General features: G+C 39.8%; 2 protein-coding genes across 3 annotated transcripts in view; one reads left to right on the forward strand and one right to left on the reverse strand.

Moving 5' to 3' along the window:
* Positions 1-264: 264 nt before the first annotated feature.
* The window catches only part of LOC144048956 (arrestin domain-containing protein 3-like), a 61,737-nt gene continuing 35,079 nt past the window's right edge, over positions 265-26,922 (reverse strand). The window contains exons 1-8 of one of the 2 annotated variants that reach the window (XM_077561469.1): positions 5,780-5,898; positions 5,424-5,539; positions 3,244-5,223; positions 2,964-3,033; positions 2,516-2,663; positions 1,373-1,475; positions 1,030-1,295; positions 265-949 (exon numbers count right to left, since the gene is read on the reverse strand). In XM_077561469.1, the coding sequence (XP_077417595.1) occupies positions 857-949; positions 1,030-1,295; positions 1,373-1,475; positions 2,516-2,663; positions 2,964-3,033; positions 3,244-3,499 (936 nt within the window). In that variant the 5' untranslated portion in view covers positions 3,500-5,223; positions 5,424-5,539; positions 5,780-5,898 and the 3' untranslated portion in view covers positions 265-856. Of the gene's footprint in view, positions 950-1,029; positions 1,296-1,372; positions 1,476-2,515; positions 2,664-2,963; positions 3,034-3,243; positions 5,224-5,423; positions 5,540-5,779; positions 5,899-26,922 lie in introns of those variants that run through there. The other variant, XM_077561470.1, reaches the window with a different exon arrangement.
* ssbp2a (single stranded DNA binding protein 2a) overlaps positions 23,534-26,922 on the forward strand; it is a 61,869-nt gene continuing 58,480 nt past the window's right edge. Inside the window, exon 1 of the mRNA XM_077561468.1 lies at positions 23,534-23,674. Within this exon, the coding sequence (XP_077417594.1) occupies positions 23,619-23,674 (56 nt within the window). The 5' untranslated portion in view covers positions 23,534-23,618. The remainder of the gene's footprint in view (positions 23,675-26,922) is intronic.

Raw genomic sequence — 26,922 nt, forward strand, 5'->3', positions numbered from 1 at the left:
AATTGTGGGTAAGGCGTGAATATTTGGAAAATGTTAAAATTGGAATGACGAGAATCGGATGAATTATGTGGAAGTAGTTAAATGCCAAAAAATGGGAAGTTTAAAAAAAGGAAGCCTTCACACAATTAGTTTGGACGAATGCGGGTGAAAGTAATGATTTAAGCGAAATGCTGCCCCTGTAGGTTACCAACATGTACTACACTTTGTTTATAAAACTAAATTCAAAAGGCAGACAATATTATCTGGTAACAGAAACACATGACATGGAGATAACAAAACATTTTTAATACTGTAAGGTACAAAATTTGTACTGCACTTTACAGTTTGAGGCTGTACGGTACAGTTAAAGGTGCTCCATAACAGTTACATAAAAACAAAAACAAACAAACAAACAAGCATCGCTGCAGTGATAAGAATGAGAGTACAACTTGTGAAAAAGTATAAATATATTTTGGGGACCATGGCAGTATTTAAAATAGAACGTGTTTATACGTTTTGGGGAGCAAATGAGTTAAAAACACACAATTAAATTAACAATGCACAATATTACAATTATAAAGGCACAGCTCTTGTATTGACTCTTTCGATCAGGTACAAGTGTATCGAATTATGTGTATATATATGTTTTGGCTGTGCAAACACATTGTTAAACGCTTTAAAATATTACAAAACATACACTTGAGGCAATCCTAAAGCAGTGTTTGTTCAATACAAACTTCGCATAGTTTACAATGTTAACCAAGTGGAAAAGGTAATGATCCTCATGAGGTAGAAAGCACTTCCAGTCACACAGAATGACTGTACTGTAAACTCAAAAGCATTGCATCTGTATGGCACATAAACGCATTTGAAAAGGTTAGTCTAAATAATGCGGATGTAAAGGGATGTCGCAAACGACTATGGGAAACAGCAGGGTGAGGTCGGAGGAAGCTATTAGACAAAGGCTCAGCTACAAAAGACACAAAACAGGAAATAATCAAAAGACTGCATTGAAGAGGACTTGAAATGGTTCCAGTCGATCGTTCTTACCTCAATTTCGTACTCAACCTGCAGGAGGCTGCAGTTGGAGATGGTAGGTGGCGAATCAGCGGGAATGGAGACCATCATCTCGGTGCGTGTTTCTGAGGTGTGAGGGCTGATGGGCAGCCCGGTCGCAGAGTCCAAGTTATTCACGATTAACTTCCTCTGGGCACCATTTAGTGTGCGGTATTGCTGCTTCTGCTTCAGCTTGGCCTTAGGAGTCACCGTATAAGATGAAGCGTTGCTGAAGTCGCATATGATCCGGACCGTTTCACCTGCAAGAAGGGTCAAAACATGAATTCAAAGAGTGGAAATTTCAGGCAAAAGAGTGGAGGGAGGGTTTGAACATTACCTGGTGTGAAGCCGTTTTTTTCCACACTGCCTTCCATTGCGATAAGACCGGAGGCACAACTAAGGGCGCACACGTTCATGCTGTTGGAGCCTGAGAGGGGAGCCTGCAGAAAAACAACAGTTGAGGAACTAGCTCAAATTTGGGTGGAAAAATATGACTCAGAAAGATCTCGGTTCAAATCTCCGATAGCACGTCTGTGTGGAGTTTTTATGTTCTCTCCATTTTTTTCTTCCTCTGGGTAGTCCAGTTTACCCCCACAGTCCAAACATATGCATGTTAGGCTAAATGAATACAAAATGCGAACAATATAGTAAATAAACACTAAATGTAAATTGTCTATAGGTGTGAATATGAGTTACAATAGTTGGTTGTCAACTTGTGGGTAAAAAGCTAGTTAATCACATGATAAGACAGACAGGATATCATGTTTGGTTTCTGTTTTTGGTTGTGTGTCTCCCTTGGTCTTGTTGAGTATAATCCTGCCCTTCCTCGTGTCAACCAATCCGTGCCCTCAGCCACTTGTGTCTTCCGCCAGGTGCGTCTTGTTGTGTCGTTAGTGTGTGTGTATATAGTCTCCTGTCTCCCCTCTGTCTGGGTTGGATCATTGTCGCTGTCACCACTGGTGTTTTGTTGTTACTTTGATTTTGGGTCTTCTCAGATCTTTGTTGGTTTTGGTTACCCAGTACCCCTGGTAGTGTTTTTGTTAAATAAAGCGTTTTCAGTATTACATGCATCCCTGCCGTGGTTCTCCAGCCTCCCTGCATTTGGGCCCTCCACTCCGCAACCGTGACAGAGGGGAGACAGGAGACTATATACACACACACACACACACACTAACGACACACTAACGACACAAGACGACACACCTGGAGCAAGACACAAGTGGCTGAGGGCACGGATTGGTCGAGGAAGGGCAGCATTATGACACAGGAAATATAGCCACCTAGTGCTTCATCTATGACGAGTCTACATTAGCTAGTGGGTGTGATGGTGAGTGAAAGAGTTTGATTGTGAACAAACTGAAGGTCGACACTGCATTTTTCTGCAGCTACAAGTATAATGGCCGATGTAAACTGTGGTCTTAATAATCCAACAACCATATTGTGTATCTAAAAGCATCTGCTGATGACCATGCAAATTTACCATGAGCTCTGGGCGATTAGAATCAACGTGGTGCACAAAGTTCAACTGTGTCACAAAATCCTTTGACATGTGCCACGGCCTGTCAATGCCCACTGTCAGGTTGTAGACGATTTGTCCGTGACGCCCGCGGAAGCTGGATGGAAAGTCTCTGCAATGATGAACATGATGTTACATGACAAAAGACATAACTGCTATGAAGGAAAAATAATTTCCTTGGAACCGATTACATGTCGATAAGGACATCATTTTCAGGTCCATTCACCTGCCATTTTATTAGGTACACTTGTTCAACTGCTTGGGATGCACTTAAACAGGAAGTTTACATTGTGGATGTGAAAGTGGCAAACTTAGTTTGAGTTCATTTTTAGGGTCATAAAAGTAGGTAGGAACAACACAAATAACGACAACATATTGTAGTAGATACAGGAATAGCACAAGAGGCTCTTACCCTTGCGGGATCTGACATGTAAATGAATACACATGCCTGCCAGCAGGGAGAGTGGCACGACCCTCGACAGCTACAAACGGAAAGGAAGTGTTATGACACAATACTCAGTAGCTTTAACATACGGTAAATCTATATAAAATGGAAAAATCTCAATTACCACCCACTAGATAGGTAATATGATGCCGAGCAGTTTGCGATACTCATTATCAAATACATTTGTAGTAACATGCATAATTGCGTGGAGCAATCGTGCATTGAATAGAGGCTGGAAGTCACCTACCTCCTCCTTGCAAAATCATGCTTTTGAGATTGAAGAAGTCAATCTTTGCATGATGCGTTCTTTTATGTTTCCCAGTTCCGGAGGACCAGTGTACGTGTACCATTCCCGTCAAACACATCGTGATTGATGTAATCTTTGTCGCCTTGGAGAGCTCGAAGGAAATTTGTCCAGTCATCAGGTCTCCACTGGAAAAAGTGTTGCTCTCATTCAGAGCGTTAAAATTAATGTTAAAGTCCTTTAAGGTTTTCTCAAACATCGTTGACGCAGTTTAAAAGTTTAAATTGTACACAAAATATAATAATACTAAAATATAAATCAACAGTTTCGTGTTTGATTCCTGCAAGGTGTGTCATTTATTGACAGGGGTTTGATATGTCAAGCTGTCTTTGTTGAGAAAAACAATAAACCCGAAAGAAAACAAGTCTAGTATCATGCTCAAACCCACCACCCCGTCCTACAAGTTGCGCCTACTGCGCAGACGCAGAACGAAGTGGGCGGGGACAAGTGGGACCCCAGCAGCTGACCCATCCACATGCTGACCTTGGTGCCGCTGTGCCTGCTTGGGCTCCAAAAACCTTGTGCACCAGTTACGGCATATGTATTTTTAAACTGTGCCCATGTGTCCAAAATGTAAACAAACTGTTGAGTTCTATTGTACTATTTCCGACACAAGGTGGAGCTGTTTTGACAAGGGAGCCTCATCAGCCTTTGCAAGAACATGAAAACTCAAATAGCGATGATCTTTTTAGCCACAAATGGACCAGAGTGTGAATTCTGAGTCTGTTTAATTGAACACGATGCTAATATTCTCAACGGAAGCCTTGACAGGGGAATAAGACTATACGTGCTGGCATCTCATTGAAGATCATTCAGTTATTCTACCTGTGATTTCGATGGCATGGATATAAACATTAACAAATAATTTTAGGACGAATTTGTCCTTTTTATGTAGCCTAATTCTGGCGGTAGGTGGCTTCTTTTTTTTTTTTGCTTGGATACCTGCGCCTGGTGCCACATAACACTGGTTGGGAGCCACTGTAAGCAATCTTAATTCGCATCTTTAGTCACTAGATGGCACTATATACTTTATTATAACGCCGCTTGTCTCTGACTCAGTGAACTTGACCTTTTAGTACTGTATGATATTCATACATTCGTGTGTGCCCTCCTGTGTGTGCGCGCGCTTTACCAGGTTCCTTTTTTAAAGGACATCAATGTAATATTTCCAAATGTATTTTTATGCAGTATTCTTTCATAAGAAGAAGTTGAATTAATTGCGCTATAAGTTTATGGGGCACAACATGGAGATAAAATGCTTATTATTGCAACCCATTAAATCTGACAACGCAGTTACCACACACAACACAGCAATATAGCTACCCTGAACACTTTTTCGTGTCATTTGACAGTTAAACGCCAGATGTGATGCCTTTGGCATTCAGACTCAGCTATGCTTATTTATTTATTTAATTTTTTTTTTTTTTTTTTCGCTTTTGATCCACTGATCCATTAAGACCTCATATGATGGTCAGTCAAAAAGTACACCGCCATAAATACAAGAATGAAGACGTTTACAACACTCGTTAGCAAGTTTGCCAAATCTTCATCTGTTTAACATTTCTTTAGTGCCTATTAAGCTTAAATACTACAGCCCCTATTTGGATAATTGTTTGCAGTGGAAATAAGTTGGAATTAGTCTCATGGCAATTGCAGTCAGTGTGTCTGCCTCAAAGTTGAACATTCTGTCTGTGTTTGAATCTCAGTTTTGACTTTTCTTTGTGGAGTTTGCATGATCTTTCCATGATTGTGTCGTGTCCGAGTGCTGCCGTTTCATACCACATTCCAAAGCTCAAGTTATTTGAAGATTCAAAAGTGTCCAAGGTAAGTATGTGACTGGTTGTATATGTTATTACTCGGTGGCAACCAGTCCATCGCTTCTCATCCAAAGTCAGCTGCAACAAGCTCCAACTCACCTCTGACCTTGAAAAGCAGAAGAAAAGGGATGCGTGGCTGAATTTAGGAAATGGTGAAGAGTTTTGTGTGCGAGAACCGTGCTGCTATTTTTATATGCTTTTGATACAGCAGTTGAGTAGATATTTCAGTGAGGCAGATCTAAATCCAAAGTGAAGTAAAATAACCACGAAAATAAGCTCTCTTATTGATCTGTAGTTTCTACACACCGTCTCTCTCCTCCAGTTAATCCACAGGGTCAGTTCTAATGACATTGCGAGGCTCCGCCGCCAGTCGACTTTGCTGCCATTTGCAATTTAGATGCAGGGAAGGGAGACGATGTAACCTACGAGGGAGAAAATGTGGAGGGAAAGTCAAGTAGAAGAGAAATACGAAACATGTTTTGTGTTAAACAGAAACCTCAGATCAAAATCAAGATGTTGTGGTTGTCTGGTTATGAAGTCATCACTGTCGAAGCAATCTTTACGCTTGGCAAAGTTGAGAAGCACAAAACTGATAGGAAAGAGTTAACGTTCCGATTCGTGCTGTTTTGCTTTTTTCTTCTTTTTTTTTTTTTTGCACCCACCAAAAGAATTCTTGTGGCAAAACAGGAAGCCACGGAGGGAACAGTTGCCAGCCCTAATCTCGTGCAGATCCTCTGATAGCTTTCTCCACCACAAACAATGCGTGTCAGGGCTGAGGTGGCTCTCAATGGTGCTGAAAGACGTGACAACCAGGCACAAATGAGCTCTTTGTCAGCTCAGTACTGATTAACTCTCGGTTTGTGCTCACGTGGTACAAGCGAAGGATAAAGTCTGACCAGCCGTACACACACAATTACCTTTTTCTCGCCAGAGGGACAGCGTGTATCATTCCAAAGCACAGCAACACAGTTTTATGTTTGTGATTTGACCATTTCAGGATCCTCTCTGTGTATCAAGAAACCCCACCACCTATTTTATGTGTTGTGAACTGGAGAATACAATAACAGCGACCATCCATCCCTAACCTTAATGAGTGAAACAAGATGAAAAAAAAGCTTGTTTGGGATTTTCTGAAAGTTCACCACAATGGGAAGTCAGAGCGAAAGAATCCTTTGCAAAATATCACCTTGCTTGTTCTGCAACTACAAAGGATAATGATGGCAACAGAGGAGGTTTAGATGTGAGAATCTCATGATATAACCCATATGTGGACAAAAATATTTGCCGAAAATGCAACTTCAGGTTTTGTAGTCTGATTCTTATATCATTTTTTTCCACCCTGAAGAAAAATGTGGCGGTCAGAAGTATTGCAAAATGTTTATAATTGCCTTGATCATATTGATATTTGGTGATTTTTTTATTTTTATTTACTTTAGCTAATGCTATATGCTATCTTGGTTGACAGTTCAACAGTGTTAAAGTCAAAGCCTCGACAGCTATTGTGTAGTTTATCTCGCGCCAGTCCCGCATTGGAAACATGCCGCCAGAATAGCACAGCTAGTGTTGGCTCAGACTACCCATGACTGCTACAGTAGGACTACATTTCCCATGATTCTTAGACAGGGAAGCAGGAAGTAGTGCTAGTTCTGGTATAATGTAAACGCGCCTTCTACCAAATAGATGCGGATATGAATGAGAGCACAAATGTAAATTTGGAAGTAAATAGGAACAAATTTAACAGTTAAATTCTCTTTTATCATATGAATCGCCATGACAACTTTGTGAATGACATACACATGGCAAAAAAACAGGACACCTTACGCTGAGCACCACTGCTAACGATTCAGACTTTCCTTTACAACTTGAGAAATTTAACACTCTTCTTTCTCTGGTCTCAACTCCTCGAAGAGCCTCATCTGCCTGTCAGACCACAACTGGAATCTTCCATCTCGCTGATGTTCACTGTCAAGTTGGCTGCAGGTGACCAACGCTAGCTACTCCTCTGCTAACATGGCATCTCAGAAGGATCAGGGTGCTTGGAAGTTTTAGACTCATCCAGGCATACCTTCATAGGTCTGGATTTTGGAAGCATGGAATGTCTTGGTTTGTTGAATATTCACTTAATAGTTCAATGGCAATAAAGGGCTGAGGCCAATTTCCAGAAAACAAGCACATCGTTTTTTATGTCCCTCCCACCAAACTCTATTGTACAGTTTGGACAATCCAGTCAAACAGGTTTACCTGGTATTTGTCAAAAAAAGAATCATCAATTATAAACTTGATTTATTTTGCCCCACAATTGTTTTTGGGCGCACCTTAACATCATTGTGATCCTTGACATTATTCATTGTGAGAAGAGGTTTTGTGCTCTCTATGTATTCAGTCAGCAGAGCAATGGCAATATATATATTTTTAAACTATTCAGTCAAAAATTAGGTTATAGTTGTAGTCAGTTTTCTGCAATAAAGCTCGATTTTACTGAACGTTCGAAAGATCCCAATTCCGATTTTTACAATTTCCATTCCATTTGCATTTCAATTGACACTTGGAGTATCTGATACAACGTTGTTTGTCAAATGTATGCAATGAGCAGAGAAAACACCCAGGTAATCGTTACGCTACCGTGATACAGATCTGTATTGTGTGACTTGAGAGCCCCCCCCAAAAAAAATCTGAATTGTGTAATTTTATGTTCCACGCAGTGTCAATGTCCAGGACCAAAAATGTACTGGTATTGTATGTTCCCAAACAATTAATCAAGTACTATACCTGTTATTTTACCTGTTGGGAATAAACACACACACACACACACGATCGGGAATGGAACCTTGCACCCAAAATATTTATAGGATGATCCGTTCAATAAATTGATTTTTTACAATTATTCAGATTGATGTCCCACGCTTTTGTCAAATTTTGAATGAACCAGATGACCTCACTCGTCTGCCCGCGGCGGCCGATCTTTTTGCTTGCGCCGCCATCAAATGCACAAATGTGCGCTTCAAAATGGACTTCCTTTGGGGCGATCTAGAATGAGTCTACTTTTTGTCACCAAATTGGCGATGCGCTGATCGGCGCGGCAGGTGCACTTTTAATGACCAGGGGAAAAGGCGTAGCGCTCACAAACACGCGGGACTCACTTGCCCAAGTACGAAAATTGAGATCCGCCCGCTAAGGCCGAGGGCAGTCTGCTTTCTGTTTGCCAGATGCTTACGCTGGAGGTGCGGCAGCTGTTTTCGCCGGAAAGCCCAGAAAGGAGCACCCGTCCCCGAACAGTTTTTTGTTGCGCTAACACAAAAATTGAGATGAAGTGCGCCAATCTACAAAAAACCTATATGTCAGTTTTCAGGAATAAAAGCTTTTTTGGTTTGTTTGTTTCTTTGTGTTTAAAGCTGCTGTCAAAAAGTGGGATGGAAGGCCACAGAACATGAAATATAATAATAATATAATAATAATAATAATATATAATGCCATGGCTGACCATCTGAAACGTGCCCCTGCATGGTCTGGGGGTGCAGAGGCTAAAAAAAAAAAAAACTTAAAAGATATTTTTAGAAGTTTAAATTTTCAAGTGTTTTAATGTTTGTATAATGTTCTTAAAAATGATTTGTTCATCTTTAGTTTTTATTTAATATTTTTGAAAATGTTATAAAATGATGTATTTGTTATTTATAGTAATGTTGACAATAAATGTACTTAAAAAAAAAAGAGTCTCATTCTTGATTGAAAATCCAGTCATGACTTTGTGATTAAATATTTTATTCGATTGTAATAATTACGATTGATGAATAATTTAGGGATTTCCTGGCAATCAAATTTGGACTTTTTGGTTCACTTTTCAACCAAATTTAGACTGTAAAAGGACGTCTTTTTAAGGACGTCTTTTCAACATCTTGAAAATGACGTCTTTTTACCTTCCACTTTTCAACCTAATTCAGACGTTTTTTGGACACCAGTGATGTCTTTTCAACGTCTTTTCAACGTCTTTTCAACCAATTTTTTGCTGGGTGGGAAAGAATTGGGATATAGCGAGTTTTGTTGGTTGTATTAAGATCGCTACACACACACACACACACAAAAGCAATAACAATCATTTACCCGCCAACAAATGTCAAAGACGTAAAACAACCAGATATGACAGACAGGGCATATGGTACTAAAGGAAGGATAGCTTGTTGAAACTGGAGAATGTCAGTGTCAGTTGCGTAGGACTGTGTTTTGAGGGGGAGAAAAAAAACACCTTTACCTCTGGATCAGGTCGGCTCTTTTCCCCGTCTTTTTCAGCCATCGAACACTCAAGTCATCTCCTTAATTGAACATTAGTATGTTCTTCGACGTCTATACCGGTGAATTTGGCACCAGGGAGATCATTCTCGGACAGAATTAGTAGATTTAGCGCAGTAGACATTTTGCTAGAAGACTGTTTACATGCGTCTAGCATGACGGGCGGCCGAGTTTGACCCCCTCGCCAGACTCATGAATATTAATTAAGTGTGGTGGCGTATATCTTGCGGTACCCCATTGGAACATGGCAGTGGAGGTCACCATTTGAGGATTATAGAACATCACCTGCATCAGAGAGCAGCTGTCTCTCCTCTCTCTCTCTCCTATTGCTTCATAAAAATACCTGAATACAAACGACATGTTACATACATGGGTCAGGTTAATTTCTACCGTACGGTTCGCAAAGAATGGAGTGCTGTCTCATTAAAACAAAAGAGCTGCTTTGTTCCAACGTCGGGCTAAATCCTCCCTCAGCAATTACCGTTCACCTTCCAAAGACCTCGGCTAGGAACACAGCAACTCTGCTTCTTTTAAAGCAGGCAGTGAAGCATAAAAACACAGTACTGCGTAGCTCTACAGGAAAAGGCAGAAAGAACAGTCTGTTAGCTTCCTCTAAGTTTTGACAATACGGTTGTGAATTTATACCTTGATGGAACGTACCATGTAAAAGGGCATGTTCAATTTCACCATGTCACACCAAAGTATGTTTCTACCAATCTTTTTAATAATGTTGCCCATAATATAATTCAATCTAGTTAACTCAACAGAATACACTACACATTTTATAATGTTGCCTTTAGTATAATTCACTCTATATCTAACTTAATTGAATTCACTACAAAGATTAGATATGAATGTTCACACTGTGAATGTTTTTTTTTTTTTTGTGGCAAATATTCTCACATTTTGAATTAGATACTTGCAAAGCTGGAACAGGAGAAACACAAGTCTGGTAAAGTTGAAGAAAACAATAATAATAATAATAAAAAACACCTCTTTGGAACAGATCCCAGGTTAATTGGAAACAGGTGAGCGTCATGAGTAACTAAAAAGGAGAATCCCTAAGAGCAGAGGTGGGCAATCTCGGTCCTCGAGGGCCGGAGTCCTGCAGGTTTTGGAGGTTTCTCACTTCCAACACAAGCTGATTCCAATCAACAGGATCGTTATCAGGCTTATGCAGAGCTTGCTGATGAGCTGATCATATATGAGCTGTGTTGGAAAAGGGCAACATGCAAAACCTGCAGGACTTCGGCCCTCGATGCCCACCTCTGCCCAAGAGGCTCAATTGTTTACGAGCAAGGTTCCCATTTGTTGTGGGGGATATTAAAGGTGATGTAGCACAATAGTAAATTTGTCTTGGCCCCAGCTTTTTTGGAAGGGATGAAATTCAAAATGAATGAATATTTGAAAAATAAAACAAACAGTCAGTTTGAACATCAAATATCAATTTCCTCATGCTGAACTACTTACACACACGCTCATGTGCGTATAAAACTCCATTACATCAATCTTGTGCCGGTGTTCCCAAAACATTTATGTGCAAATGTGATTAAGCATCACAGCCTGAAATCACATTGCCGCTGCAGCATTAAGATGTCTGTCAAAGCTAGGTCAAATATTTGCCTTGAGCTGTTTAGCTTTTTCGAAAACAAATCTGACAGCCAGCAAGCAAATTCCTCAAAATCAAATCCACTTGATCTCCCATCTAAACTCAATTTTACAATTCAGTGAGGAAAAGACTGTCACTCACAATGTTGTAATCTTTGCTTGAATCTTGGCATATCCTGCAGCTTTATTACTCAGACAAGCTGTAAACCTGACCCTCTAAAGTTGATTGCCTCTGAGGTTGTGCGTTTTGTAATTTGCCCCCAAATCAGGAGAGAACATATACGTTGTACAGTTGCACAAACCTTTGAAGTTCGGAATGCCGTTTACATGTGGTCATGTGGGAACTCGGTGTACCTCAACATTCTAGTTCAGTGAGAAAAAGATCAAATTTTGTTTAGCTTTTTGTGGTGTTTTGCAAAGCAGTATCCAAAAGAAGGGCCAACTTTCTGAAGAACGTAAGTGAAAAATGATAATATACAGCCAACAGTTAAGTGACGTGGGCTGACATTCAAAAAAAAACCTTGTGTCACTACACACTTGTTATCAAAGTTATTAAATGTCATTTTAGCTGTTGAAATGGAAACAGCAATTTTGTCACCTTTTGTATTCAAAAGTCAATTTCATCTAAGAGGATATTCAATTTGGTGCTACTTTGCCGTTTTTACTATGTAACTTACCCTTCCTTTAACAGTTCTTGACCTTTTTTTTATGCTTGTGTGACATTTAAGAATTGTAAGGGAGATACATTATGAGATACATCTTGCAGCTTGAGTCCTTAACATTATGACTTTGTCGTTTATCATTAAAGTTTAGTAAATTATTTCAATCCAGGTCAACCAGCGTCCAGGAAGGTCCCGTGAAGAAAATGGTTTTGAGTTTGAACAATTGAGTCTGTGGCCTCACTGCCAAACGAAGATTATACGGCACAGAAATGATTAAAACTGTGGTGGAGCACCTGACGCAAAAGGCGTAACTAATGTGCGCGGCTCACCGTTCTAGAAACTGAAAAAAGCAGTCAGAGTTAAGTTTCATCCATTTTGTATTTATTTAAGTTATCGGTATCAACAGTCAGAACCAACAAGAAACGATTATCATGGACAATATTGTAGTATTGTTACAAGCTTCCTCTGGTCAAGGAATGATGTAGGCTAACTTTATGAATAGCAGCTCGCCAGACCAGGCACTAGCATTAGCTTGAGTTAGCTTTCTGGCTAACGGTAGTTAACTTTACCACAACACATAAAAAAATAAATGTAGCTGAAATGTTGTGTATTCCTCTCCAGTGCTTTTAGTCTTTTTTTTTTAAAAAAATGAAGATACTATTGTCTAAATTGCTTCACCTTATGTCTTTATTCGGGCACCTTTGTGGTACTACTCAGGACATATTTTTATTTTTTTCTATAGCCTGACCAGGGCAATACTGCAAATTAGCTGAAGTTATACGTACGTAATACAACGGAATGTCCCCACCCTTTTTTTTGTTTTAAACTGCAGACAAAATGAATTGAGATGAATACTAAAGATTTCAGCAAGCCAGTTATTAAATCAAATTTATTTAACAGGCTACTGTTGCGGGCTGTTAGCTAATGTTAGCTCTAAGCGGGTTGCATGCACTCTTGGCCCCGGCCAAGCCCTCTCAATAAAATTGGTTAAGAACTACGTGTTTCATTTCTTTCTTTCTTTTTTTTCTCAGAATAATTTTTCCTGTCATAATTTACAACATGATGGCCAGTTGTAAAGTGACAGGGGACTGTGTTCTCTGAATTGGATAAAGTTCAATGTTAAGTATTTCAGTGGGCTGTATGCTGTGTAGCACATCCACTTGACATATGCTTGGAGTAAGACTAAAGCCCTTCATCCGCCACAAGCTCATATAGTCACAGTCAGCTGGAGTTTACATCTGGCTCAATGGGAGCCTTCCAGATGCAAGAGTCTGTCAGTGGAAGAGGGCAGTTAATATGGGCACACAACCTCTGTCCTGACCTTGATGCTGGATCATCTATCATTTAGGCTTATAGATGGAATCCGCGTGAAAGGTGTTTCCAAATGAAAGACTCTTGAACCAGCCGTAGGGCACGTGTCCAAGTAGAGGCAGGAGTGAGGCCACAATTAAATACACTACGGTTATGTTTTGTGTACATTTAGATACATTTAATAACATACTGGCTGAAGTTTTTTTTTTCTGAAATGATTGGCCATTGGACAAAACATAAAAACACCTTCCAGTAAATTTATGTTACCTATTAAAGGTACATATTCATAAATATTTTTCTTGTTTACTATGTCAGACTTGCAGCTGTGGATAGGAATGACCGATAGGCCTACAGTCTATCTCAGAAGCTAACGTAGCTAAGCCAATAAAGGCACCATACTGTATGTGCTCAGCACTAACTTTTGCTGCTTTAAAAGCAATGATTCCAACACATCCGTTGTGGGACACTGGATGACCTCTGGTTTACGTAGATCGACTGTTGGTCTCTTTTCTTATACACATCAGCACTCTGCAGTCTGCACACGTGCCACCCAGCTCAGATCATCAGAAATTTCACAGATGAAGAAACCTGCTTAGAATTTAACAAAAAGAAGGAAAGGCAGTGTATATGATTTTTTGAGGGTTTTCTGCTCTGGCTCCAAAACTGTCTTGTGTTTCAGGACCAGAATGAAATAAGTGTGAAGAGGGTTATTTGAACTCAAGTATGTCCACACCTTTATGGCATTTAGATCGTCTCTGCAACTCAAGTGTCTTTGTAGTTATATACAAATCAGCATCATAAACATGATTTGTATATAACTTTGAAAGCACAATAAAATGATCTCACCTACATAATTATCAAACATCTGTCGAGGACAAACGCTTGAGGCCCCTTTCATAGGAAATCATTTAACAGCTGCCTGATTACTGTAGGAATCAAACATTGTTGCCTATAAAAAGGTGTAAGAAATACAGCTTACTGTATTTCCGTACTGAAAGAATTACTTGTGGACCTTTATAAATGACTTGATATGAATTACAAGCTGTAAAGAGTGTTAGGGCACCAATAAAAAGAACAATTTCAGAAGAAGAAGGTCCTTCTCTTATGAGAATAAAGTCATAATATTAACTAATCATAAACATTTAACTGTGCTAGGAAGGATCTTATCCACTGTTTACTATTTAATTATTTAGTACGACCAGTTTAATGTGCTTCTGCAAACTACAGTTCTACATGGACTACTTTTGTTGAGTTTGTTCCATTACCAACCAGAAGTGTTGATTGATGTGGGAGGTCACCACACCAGATTCCAACCACTTAGCTAATGAGAGATTGGGGTTGTGTGCACCAATAGTGGTGAAACATCAACATATTACCTTGAATAAAACTAAATAAAATGAGATATTTTCAGATGTACATTACAGTATGTAACGTGTAATGATTTGGGCTGAGTACAGCCTTGGACGGCGTTTCTGGATTGCCAAAAAGGGAGCAAAAACGGTCTGAATGTCCACATGTAACTTGTTAATAATTTAATTAATTAATAAAATACACAAAAATTAAAGGTGTTTTGTGGCACTATCACGCGTCGCGAGTAAGCGTACAATTATGTACACGGCCGCTCAGGTCCATGGTATAAAATACATTGAAAGGCAGAATGAAAAAGAACGTAGGCACAACAAAACAAACAGGCGCCACCATGTGGCGTGGTGCCATACTACGGATTGTAGTACAAAGTTTGCTTGCTGTCTACTGGAATTACCAAAAGTTACAGAGAATTCCAGAAGTGCAACTCCTCAGTTTCAAAACAATTTTCATTTTTACTCTGCAAATTAGAAGGTGTGTTTGTTAGCGTTGCTTGCTAGCTTGCGCTAATATGAGGTTAACTTGGTGTGGTTTAACGTTGTATGTTGGCATTCATCATCTTCTCCAATAATTGCCACTGTGTGGATTCATATACTTTGTTATTCTTTGTTCGTACAAGATTTAAAATGAGACGAGAGTCATTCACATGCATATTTCTGTTCAGAATGAAATCAATGCATCCATGTTTGCAGGCTATGCATTGATGATGTAATGTCCCCCTCGAGCAAGTTGTCTGCTAAACTGATGTAGGGAGTGTAAATGTTCTCTTTAGTTCCAGATTTTTTTCGCCAGTCATCTATGTAGGGTTGCTAACTTTTTCCACCATTAAGAAAATCCATGGTTAGGACACTTTCTTCATCAGCAGAAAGGAAGTGCTTAATGGAGCAGGCAGTTTCAAGACGCCCCTGCCCCTGGACCAGAGGAGTCTCATGTATTTTGCTCTCGCTGCGTGCTGTGTATGTGTTTGTGAGCTTCATGTACACACTGGCAAGCAGGCTCAATCCCTGCCGGAGTGTTTTGCTTGTTATGCCTAGCCTCTTTCTCTTGTGTAGCTTCGTAGGTGACCTGAACCATGTGACCATCCCAAACGGAAAAACGCCCTCCCAGGTTCCTCCCACTCGCTCTCTCTGGCCTGGAAGCTGTGGCATGGTTGCACACAAACCTCAGTAAATTGAGAAAAGATAATCACTTTTTATGCCATTTTTGTTTGGTGAGATTTCTCATTGACATTTATTTGTATTGACTCAATAAAGGATAGGGAACACTTCTCTATGTTGCTTATTACCAGCTGAGACATAATACTCTGTTCACATCACCATGGACAGAGAACATGTGTGTCAGTGATGGGATGACCAATTATCCAGGCTGTAGTAATAGAGTCCAGTTTTGTTGTTGTCTCGGACTGGTCTTGGATTTGGCTATGTTTTCATTGTTGAAAATTAATATCCTACTTCATAAGAAACTTGAAATAAAGTTTTTCACATCATCAATATAGACCAACATCGTCATTACTTTTCTGTCATGGGTTTTTCTCTTCATCTCATCTGGACTTGGACTTGGACTCGGACCTTTGTGACTCAAACTTGATTTGGACTTGATAATGTTAGATAAGTCAAGTCAAGTTTATTTATATAGCCCTTAATCACACAAGAGTCCCAAAGGGCTTTTCATGCCCACAGTTGACAAATATCAACGACATCCCCTAATCGAACCACAAGAGGGCAAGGAAAAACTCAAAAAAGCCCAACAGGCAAAAAATGAGAAACCTTGAGAAGATAATCCGCCTTCCAGGATGATCAGCCTGCCAGGCATTTCGAATGGGCAAAAATGTACATAGTTTGTGATACTAAACACTAGAATAGTGCAAAAGTTCATTGAAGAAATTGAAGCACAGCAAGTATAGACTTGTTTACTTGCTTATTATTATTATAGAAGGTATCATCATACTTCACAACTAGTGTTGCTGAATTGTTTGGAAACAATCTGACGAGGTGTATATTGTTCATGCTCCATTATACGCAATTATTCACTGGGGAGCTCGATTTTGTAAACTTCAACAGCAATTAATCCCGAGAAACTCTATTGTGTAGCAACTTTAATAAGTTGCTAATTAGTGTCTTTGCAAAAAGACACTCTCAGTGGAAATATACGATTACAGCGCTTTACAAGGCTCCGTAAACAAAGGCTGACTCCAACATGCCAAAACTCTTTATCAAAAGAGTGAAAATCATTGTGTAAGATTATATGCGCATAACCTACTAAGTAGACTTGAGTGTTTGTGTGACTGTATGACAGACAGATGATAGACAGACAACTATGGGGAGAAAAAAAACACCCATGGAACCTGCCATTGATGAACCTCAGACAAGATGGTCCCGGGTGCTGTAAGCGTGAGAGGAAGAACCTCGTGGGTGGACTCAGCGACAGAAAGAAATTAACGCAAAGTAGGAAAATAGAAAACAAAGTCGGAGGGTGAGGACCTTTGCCGAGGCTTAACCATGTGTCACTTAAAATCAGTGATTTTATAAGTCTTAAATAAGTAAAAAACTGTGATCCAGCAAAAAGCGACTACAGTTTATTTTGATTTCTTCTGGATCCAAGGGTAGATGAGATTCTTTTAAAGCAACAAATGACAGATTTAAGCATCTGAGAATGTTAATTGGACTTTTTTTTTTCTTCTAAATCTATTTCATTTCATTATCATTATTATTATTTTTTTAATTGGACATTGAAATGCCAAACATACTTTAATCCTTTTTGCCTATCATAAAATACTATAATGATTTGATTTTATTTCTTCTAAATGATCTACAGGTGTGAGTGGTTGTTTGTTTATATGTGCCCTGTATGTACACATATGTACATACAGCCTCGGCCTTGTGACAAGAGACGGGGGGAGTGTGTTCATCTCCAAGTAGACTGATGTTCATTACCCCCAGAGGTGAAAGGTCACCACGTTGTTTATGGAGGTCAGCTCAGTAAGTGATGAGCTTTCTGTCCACTTAACTCAATGTACCTCTGAATTCCCCTTCACTCATTCTCAATTTACATCTATGTAGTGATTTGAAAACTGGTATAAAAAATTTTTTTAAAAAATTGAGTTACACACTTGGGCAGAAAGGGAAAATATTATTTATCTAATACTATCCCCTATCACATTTTCACCTCTCTTCGCCCACATCCTCCTTATTCATTCTCCCCCTCCTCCTTTGTCTTCCTCCCCATCCTCCCAAACACGTGGCTGTTGCATGTGAGTGGTTGTCATGGTGATCAACCCAGAGGGACTCATCCCAAAACCAAAAGTTCTGATTGTCAGAAATAGAACTGTCTCCGGGGGAAAGGGGTTAATTTGGCACTGGGAGGGTGGTGAGGGAAAGTGTAGGGGGGGGGGGGGGGGCGGGTAAGAGATAACAGAAGAGAACAAGACAGCATCCACTCCAAGTGGGTCACATCGCAGGAGCATTGCGTAAGCATAAACACTGCTGTCCCTGTGCTGCGTCCTTACGCACACACCTGCACACACAAACATTCATGGCAAAGAGCTTACAGTTGGTGAATCAGCCCTTTTCAAAAAGCCTGTAGTGTTGGTTTCACATGCTGAATGGTGCCACGCTGTCGTCCACCTTGTTCCTTTCGTGTCCCTTCCTCTCAGCGGATTTGTCGTATTGTGCCAACCTGTGGAGTGGATCCTCCTCAGTGTTGACTGCAAGGATGGATGGCAGCATGACATAGCACCTAGTGCCTGTTGCAAACTCCAAAAGCGCATACAGTAACAGCCTAATCAGTGGACATCATATTTGGTAGAGATTCTGTCTTTACGAGGATAAGAAGGCATAATGTCAAAATGTCTTTATTGTTGGGATTTTAGTTTATGGTTGAGGTGGCAGGACATCCAAGTTATTCTAAAAAAATTTTTTTACCCCACAGCTCCCACCATCAAATAACCTTTATTAATTGTACGATGTTTTAATTAACATTATCCCATGCATAACAAAACTGTACACAATGAAAATAAGTTAAAGCAACTCACTTTTTGATGATGACTCACGGACACTTAATTAACAGCATTGTTGGCAAAGTGATAATGTCACCAAGATGCGGATTACAGTCGTGCCTTGAGAGACGAGTTTCATTTGTTCCGGGATCACCTTTCACTCAAAACTCTTGATTCTCAAATCATATTTCCTCATTTAAATTAATAGAAAAGAAAGCAATCGGTTTCAACTTTTCAATAGAAACCGACGAAAATTATTATTATTATTTTTTTTTAAATAAAACAAAACCGCAGTTGAATTATTGTACTTAACAATATACAGTAGTAACATAATTAAATCAAATTTAAAGAATCAAGAATCAATTGTTGCCTTTTTTCCAATTCAGTGGACAAAGCACTGGTGTGCGTGTTTTGACCACCTGGGGGCAGTATACAGGGAGTACTCAAGTTACGACGGAGTTCCATCTCTACGCTGGTGATGTAACCCGAATTTCGACTTAAGTCCAGTAATTTTAAAAAACATATTTGCGCCACCTGGAAGAGCCGGAACCAATATTTCGTGTTTTCGCATTCATTGCTGACGGACGGCAGAGCGCAACTAATTCAAACTTAATGTGACGCGCCTGATGGCGAGCTGACCTGCTCGATGGACGTCAGTTGCTGGAGGTAACAACAACACAACTTTAAATAACTGTAAAATGGCGTGATTACTGCATGGGCGCCGTAAAGTTGAAACGATGTAGGTCACGTCCGATGTAACTCGAGGACTCCCTGTAATACAGACATATAGATAGATTTGGACGTCGTCCGGTTGCTAATTTTTGCAACCTCATCAAAGACAAAAGAACTCCCTTTTAATCCTGCCATCCCACAAAGAGACTGCTTTAACTCTACAGATGTTCATCTCTGGAATGCTGACTCCCCCAACAGAAAGAGAGAGAAAAAAGGAAAAAAAACTTTTTCCAGAACCCGCCTGTGTGTCTTTTTTTGCAAAAGAACAATGAACGAATGAAATGTTACGCGTTGGCCATTCTAAAATGTTAACACTAAGAATTACTGTCGATGTGTTTCATGTGTGTGGGCAATTCCTTACTTCCTTATCGACGTTTTGGAGTGCATGTAAAAGACTAACAGTTGTTAACTTTGGCTTTCTTCTTGTTAATATCAGCCGTGGGTTATTTGATCGAATCTTAATATCAAACGCTTTATCATACGCTATGTTATGTCTACTGTTCAGTTTGTAAGTTGTGTCAGTACACCACCTAATGGTTAAGTTGTGTTGGTGCACCACCTAGTGGTTAATGTTGTTTGCATGTGTAGAAATAGTAGTAGAAGAAGAAGACGTCAGAAACCAGAAGTAATTGATCTTAACGGAACTAGCAGACAACTCCGCTCTTGTTTCCTTGCAGTTCTTTCTTGTTCAAGCATCGTCTGTAAGTAAACAACTATGCATACTAACTAAGCATGCAGCGCTTAGATGTGTGCCAAATTGTAGACGCTTTTCAACTTAAAATGCTAATGCTAATCGTGATTGCTAATTGTTAGCATATGCTAATTACGTTTGTTGTCAAGTGATCATTTATATGTATGTAGTGCAAATGTTAATTGTATTGTATGTTTCCTGTTGCAGTTTCATAATATAAATAGACAACTTCACTGCAAACCTGGACTCTAGGGAGTTTGTTTATGAATGTTTAGCTGCTTGGATAAGCTAGCCCTTCGACTAGCAAGGCCTTGTTACGCTAAGTATAGTCTTAAAATATACTAGCAAGGAGGGAAGGGTTGACCTGACCACTGTTAAAGATTTCCTTAAACCAGGAAATTTCCACCGAGTGATTACTAAGACGTGAGATGGGTGCTGTTTTTGTGGTTGGTAGCAACAGATAAAAACCCGGGGTCATCCCCTCTTCTTGCTCTTTTTCCCTGTCTCTCTCTCGTCAAGATGGACATAACTTGCGTACCGTACCCTGTTTGGGTGGTGGGAATATTAGAAACACCACTTTCTCTTTTTCCTTTTTTCCTTCGTTGCGAGACCCAACACGATCCCTCGCGGCCCCAGCCAAACAAACCCCAAACAACGCTTCCTTGTCTCTGCCAGGCTGAAGTGGCCTTCAGGTTGGCCTCCGAGGTGCACTCCGAAGCCGGACAAAGGGCACCTCTGAAACCAGCAGATCAGACTCAGGGAGGATTGCAAGCTGCATTCCTGAAGGGCCGCAAGGACAATTTTTGTTCGATGAACTGGCTCCCTACTAAACTTTTTTTTTTTTCCCATCTCTTCTTCAACTGGCCTGTTTGCTTGCTCAAATCAGGGAAAGCCTCCCTACGTCTCGGACCCAAGACCAAACCAGTTGTTAGTGCAACTTTAGGTTATCATCTGTTATCCTGATAATTCTCAAAACCGATGTGGTGCTCCAAAAGGCGAGATTGAGTTTAATTGAAATATTAAACTCCAGTCTCCTGCATTTATTGAGTCAATCATTTATTTTATTTAATAATTAATTGACCCAATTTCCGCTACATACATGAAGACGATCCTCAGTAAGCTGCTATAATACTAGTAGTTTTTGGAAGAGTTGAACACCGTATATCCCTGTGAGCATTGCTATATTATCTGTTTACATGTGTTGCTCCACCCTTGGTTTTCAAATATTTGTTGTTCAATTGGAAATTCTTTGTGATTTTTACAGTAAAGATACAGTAGCTACTGTATGTCATTTGTGCCTTTCTTTTGTGACCTAGTACTGTTTGTTGTTTCAGATGTCATCACTCATTGTGGTTGTTTCCTCTTGATCGTCAATTTGTTTTGCTGGTTTGTTGGTTACTTTCTGCTTCAGCGCAGTTCCTGTTTGACAGTTGATGTAAGACTATAAATCATCCCTGACCATATGCTTTATTGAAAAGGACTGATTCAAGTGTTGAAATACCTGAATTATTCAAACAATGTCTACAATTTATATAATTAGAAATGTCACCAATGGGAAAACCGGAGAGCCGTGCATGGGTAAGAAACAAGCAATTATGAAGCTGAGAGAATATGGAAAATCAATCAGAGCTATTACGCAAACGTTGGCCATAGCAAAACAAACATTTTTAATGTTATGAATAAGCATTAATGACCAAAACAACAAATGAGTTCATCAGAGGCAAAAGGTTAAAGGTTGTAAACTCGCCAAGTCGACCAAAAATTGTTCTTTTTCACATGTTCTTTTTTATATCTATCGTACGCAGATCGTTGAGTTTAAGATCATCAGGCTGAATTTTAGCCACATAGCTTTTAGCATGCTGTTCTTTAACATTACATTTTTTTCTGCTTGTTTATATGTTTGATAAACAACAAACAAACATCACATGTTCTATTGCAAACCTATTAGAAATAGAAGATTGAAACATTTTGGTCCCATTGACTCCTAGTGTAACACTTTTTTTGTCACTTAAGAAAAACAAACAAAAAGGGCATAAAAACATTACCAAAAAAATTACAAACTTTGTATCATAGAATTAAATCAAAAGTTATACAAAAGTTCTTTATCTAAAGTGTTGAAAGAAATGCATTCATTATTTCAACACTTTTATAAATGGGATTGGGTTCTCTTCAACAGTTCAATGCACCCCTATTCTATTTTAAAAGTATTACATTTTTAACAATGTATTTGCACAGCCAAAACATTAGTTACACTTGTACTTGTATCAAAAACTATTGCTTTACAATTGTAATATTGTTCACTGCTGATTGTAATTGTGTGTTTTTAAATGGGAAGTCAACCCAAAATGTTTCATTACAATAATAGTATGTTCTATGCAGCTCCAATAGTCCAAGCAGAGTATTCTGATTATTATTGCATTAGTGAACTGTGCAGCCCCACTAGTCTAAACATGTTAATGGAAAATAAAATAAGCAGCAAAATCCACCCGTTTTTATCCATCTCAGGGTGTGGCCATTTTGTCACTTGCTGTCGACTGAAAATGACATCACAGTGCCGAAGAAAACAGGTGAGCCGTAATTGGTCGTTACTTGAGCCCGTAGGCTCTGTGATGTCATTTTCAGGCGACAGCAAGTGGCAAACTGGCCGCCCCCTGAGATGGATAAAACGGGTGTTTTTTGCTGCTTAATTCCTATTTCACAAACATATACTGGTCAGAATGCTATGTTTAGACTAATGGGAATGCATAGAACATTTTACTGACAAAAAAAACAAACAAACCTTTTTTAAAAAATGTTTTTTACTTCCAAAAATAAAAATGCATCAAATCAGTGATGTTTTTGAATTGCTAATCTACCAAGGCCCGAATATACCGAATATATTCCACATTTAAATATATTTTTTAAATAATTCATATTTTGGGTTTATCGCTTTAAAAATATATATTTTATAAACTTAGTATAGTTAGCTTGGAAGTCATAGGAACCATTCGAAGTGGTGAAAGTTCAAAAACAAACAAACAAACAAAAAAACATTATTGTATTAATTGTTTCAACACTAATGGACCTTTTTTTTTTGTTGCATAAGATCTTATATGTTCACCATAGAGGATTCATTTCACTTGTAAAGAGGAGACGGTAAGTGTAACCCCTCAAAACAAACTGGGATAGGTTGTGGTGAAAGCATAAAAAAAGATGAAAAAGCATCAATACATTGTAATCAACTGGGTAGTTGCTCTAACAGGTGATTGTTTTGCTCGTCTCTCTACCCTCCACGCTTCGTTTATACCACGAATACAGCTTATGCGCAGTCTCCAAACACGTTTGCGCTCACACGTGTTTACATCAACACGTATGCAAAAAAAAACCCAGCTGTGAAACATTCTGTATGTGCAAAGAGTTTCATGCACACTCTAGTGTGTGTGTCTGTGTGCGCATGTATAGGCGGAGGGTGTGATTGTAAAAATGAGCAGCCAAAGCCAGTTGTTGGACGGTTTCAAATTCCCCTTTGCACTGACAGAGGAGGGAGGATGTGTGTGCGCGCGCGTGTGTGTTAGTGTGTGTATCAGGAGAGCCTTTCCAATCAGGGAAGAAATGACAGACAGACAGACACACAGACAGACCTCAGAAATGGAAGAGAGACAGACAGGACAGGAAGAACTGAGGGCGGGGCTTACTTGACAGGGCGTGGCTTTTGCCCTGTCACTCACCCGCCGTTGCCTCTGCGAGTGGGCGGTCCTGCGAGGGCCGGCATCCAATAGGAGCGGACGCTGCTCGTGTCACCATGGTGACGGGGCTGTGCCCAAGGAGGTTGTGATGGGTTGACAGGTGCGTGACAATCGGAGCTCTCTGCAAGCATGTACGCCAAAGGCAAGAGTAGCAACGTGCCGTCCGACAGCCAAGCCAGAGAAAAGTAAGTTTATTTATGGGGGGGAGGCAGACGGAGGAGGGGGGCGGGGAGGCCCGTGCGTGTGCAGCCGCGCGCAGGCAGGCAGGCACAAACGGAGCCGCGGCATGCAGCTCTCCCTGCTCCGGCTTGGAAAGTTGACCGCTTGCTTTATTCCAGGAAAGACTGACACTTTTTGACAACATAGGGTGGAATTCAACGCGCAGCTTTCTGGTTAATTGTATGCTTGATATGCTAATTATGAACTTGTGAATTGCTTTTGCACACGCATTTAAATGCTGGCGGATAGCAATACACATGTGAGAGAAACTACCGGTCGACTGTGTGGATGCATACGGAAAGAAGTGCGCGCGTTCGTCTGCTGCATGCACGGGTGCTTGGAATTCTCCCAAAATGATTGTACTATTTACGAGATTTGCGTAGAGGATTAAAAAATTGCAAGTGCATGTTTAATCTAACTAAATGAGTGCGCTTGTGGAGAAATAAAAGCATGTCGTTATGTACCGTACACGTTTTCTTTTACCTTTCAATGTTTCTCCTAATCTGATCACGTCAAATATTTTGTTTAGTTTTTATGCACTGGTGTAAATGTATTACTGTTGTCAGATAAGCGTTAAAAATTGTGTTTGAAAGTGCTTAAGAAGTGCTTAATTGTTGATAGATGACACTTTTCCAAAAGTGACAACCTTGTGTTTGAGTGGTTTACCAGTGGATGATTTTGTGCAACACATCCGGTCACTTCTGTCCACAGACATTTTTACTTCTTGTTTTACCCTTAAATGCTTGCTTGACTTAAATATATATACATTTCTATTCATCTCAACTCATAAAATTGATACCACAATTCAGACATCACAAACTTTGTTTACGTACCGGACATGTTTGTTTGCTGCCTTGCTAAATAGAACAACTAAAACTGGCTTCTGCCCAACCTCTAGTGCCAATTTGATTGAATTGAGCACTCCTATTGCTGTTAGGTTACAGTGCCAATGATTACTGTCTGTCAGATTTGTGCTTGTGTTGTCTCTCTGATGTGCCAAATTTGCAGGTAAATAATCAGACTGAATAAACTAAGCGTGCATGATAGCTTACTGTAAGTACCTCTGAATCATTACCAAGAGTTACCTGGTGTTAAGTTTTTAATTTGCATTTATGTCAACCCTATAAGAGTTTTTTTTGTATTTCATTGGATAATTAATTTGCTCCTAATGATCACTTTTTGGTGATTGGGTGCTCATCTCCATCCCCTGCGTTGCTGTTCTTATTGGCTAATCGATATCAAAAAGGACAGCAGTTAACACTACTGTCTTTTTCTCCTCAGTTTCCTTCCAGGTAGTTGTTAAAACTCAGCAGATTTGTGTGTTAATGGCGGCAATCACTGGGGATTCAGACACTACTGAAAGCTAATATAAAAGCTGCATTACAAACATGCTCACAACTCTTGACTGATACTGTCAGTCAAATTGTCAATTGTGGAGGGGTGATAGAGAAAAGTAATGATGCATATGAAAAAATATATATTATTGATCGCTGATTTGTTTTGATTAACGATTAATACCAGCAGAAGTGAATTTTTATACAATTTATTGAAAGGGGGAGTAAACCCCAAAACTTTCTTTACAATATGTTCTATGTGCGTTCACTAGTTTAAACACGACCTTCTGATTATTTTTGTGTTTGTGGAAAATTAATTAGCAGCAAAAAGCCACCCCTCTTGTCCATCTCAGCTAGGGGTCAGCCATTTTGCCGGTTGTTATCAACTGAAAATGACATCGCATTTGCTCACGGCGCAGCTTTCAAATGTCACATGACCAAAAACAGGTGAGCCATGTTTGGGTGTTGCCAGACCCCTGATCAGCTGTGATGTCATTTAAGTCGACAGCAAGTGGCAAAATGACCGCCCACTGAGATCAATAAAAACAGGTGGATTTTGCTGCTTAATTAACTCATATTTCACAAATTCAGTATTAATCAGAATACCGTGCTTTGATTAGTTCATTAATTGTCAAAACAATATTGTTTAGAAAAGGGAATAAGTGGTTTGGAGAAAAGTCATCAAAGCCAGAAAAAACTTTTATTACTACTACAATTAATGAGATGCTAACTTCCTCATAATAGGGAACATCTCTCCATTCAGTTTTTGACAATCGGGTGATTAAGTTAAAAAATATTTCCATTCCACATTGAACTCTCACAGATCCTCCTCACAGTTTTAAGGTTAAGGGTTCGAATCTGCTCGGGTCCTCCTGATTGGCGCTATCGTATTCACCCCGTACTTATGTGGTTTTCTAAACATATTCTGGCCTCCTCCCACATTCCAAAAACATATTCCTTAGGTTAATTGAGAGCTCTAAATTGTCTATGACCAGCCCAGGGTGTATCGTAGCCTGTCTCCAGTTTACCCACAACCGTAACGAGGACAAGCGCTACAGAGAAAGGAAGGATGGATGATTAAAGGATTATTATTACTTTTCTCCACTGGTTGTATTGCCTTATAAAAAAGGGTGTTCCTTGAGACTTAGGTTACCAAATATGGTTCCTTGCATGACCTTACTTCTATTCTAGTGTGTTGCAATCCAGACTTTTGTCTATGAGAATGATCACGCAACTTAACTTATATTTAAAACTAACTTTATTGTACTGTATGCATTGTATACAATTTGCAGTTATCTGTGCACAAAAGGGAAGGTTTATCTTGTGCGCCAGTGCCAAGGCTGTGACAAAATACAGGACTGTCTGACAAGATGGAAACGCTGCGAAAGGCAAAAGGCAGGCAAGGGCGAGATTAATTTCGTTCTTAACAAGCTGCCTTGTTTATCAGCGGCGTGTATCAGAGAGGCAGAGCGGGTCCGACTGCTGCCGCCGAGCCGTTGTTTCTCATTTCTGCGGCACAGCGGGCTATCAAAGTGCGAGCGAGGGCGACAACAGATTAGAGAGAGAGAGAGAGAGAGAGAGCGGGGAGAGGAATGAGCTGGGGTGATGGAATTTGCTGGATCATTAGTTCATTGGTTGTAGTGTTGACCTCAGGATGGACCCGTGCTGGCTCACATACTTGCATTTGAAATCTAAATGCATTTGACCTCCGTACAACTGCTCATCTGATGTGTCCCGCGTGTCCTTGCTTCGCATGCACATAAAATGTGCCTTTAAAATAACTCACAGTCTGCACAACGATTTGGGAACTAACTAAAGGAGACCACATTTTCTCTTTCTCTGCAAATGTTGTCCACATTAGTCTTTTTAATAGCCACAAA

This window comes from Vanacampus margaritifer, chromosome 3 (genome assembly GCF_051991255.1).
Source record: "Vanacampus margaritifer isolate UIUO_Vmar chromosome 3, RoL_Vmar_1.0, whole genome shotgun sequence".
Lineage (NCBI taxonomy): Eukaryota > Metazoa > Chordata > Actinopteri > Syngnathiformes > Syngnathidae > Vanacampus > Vanacampus margaritifer.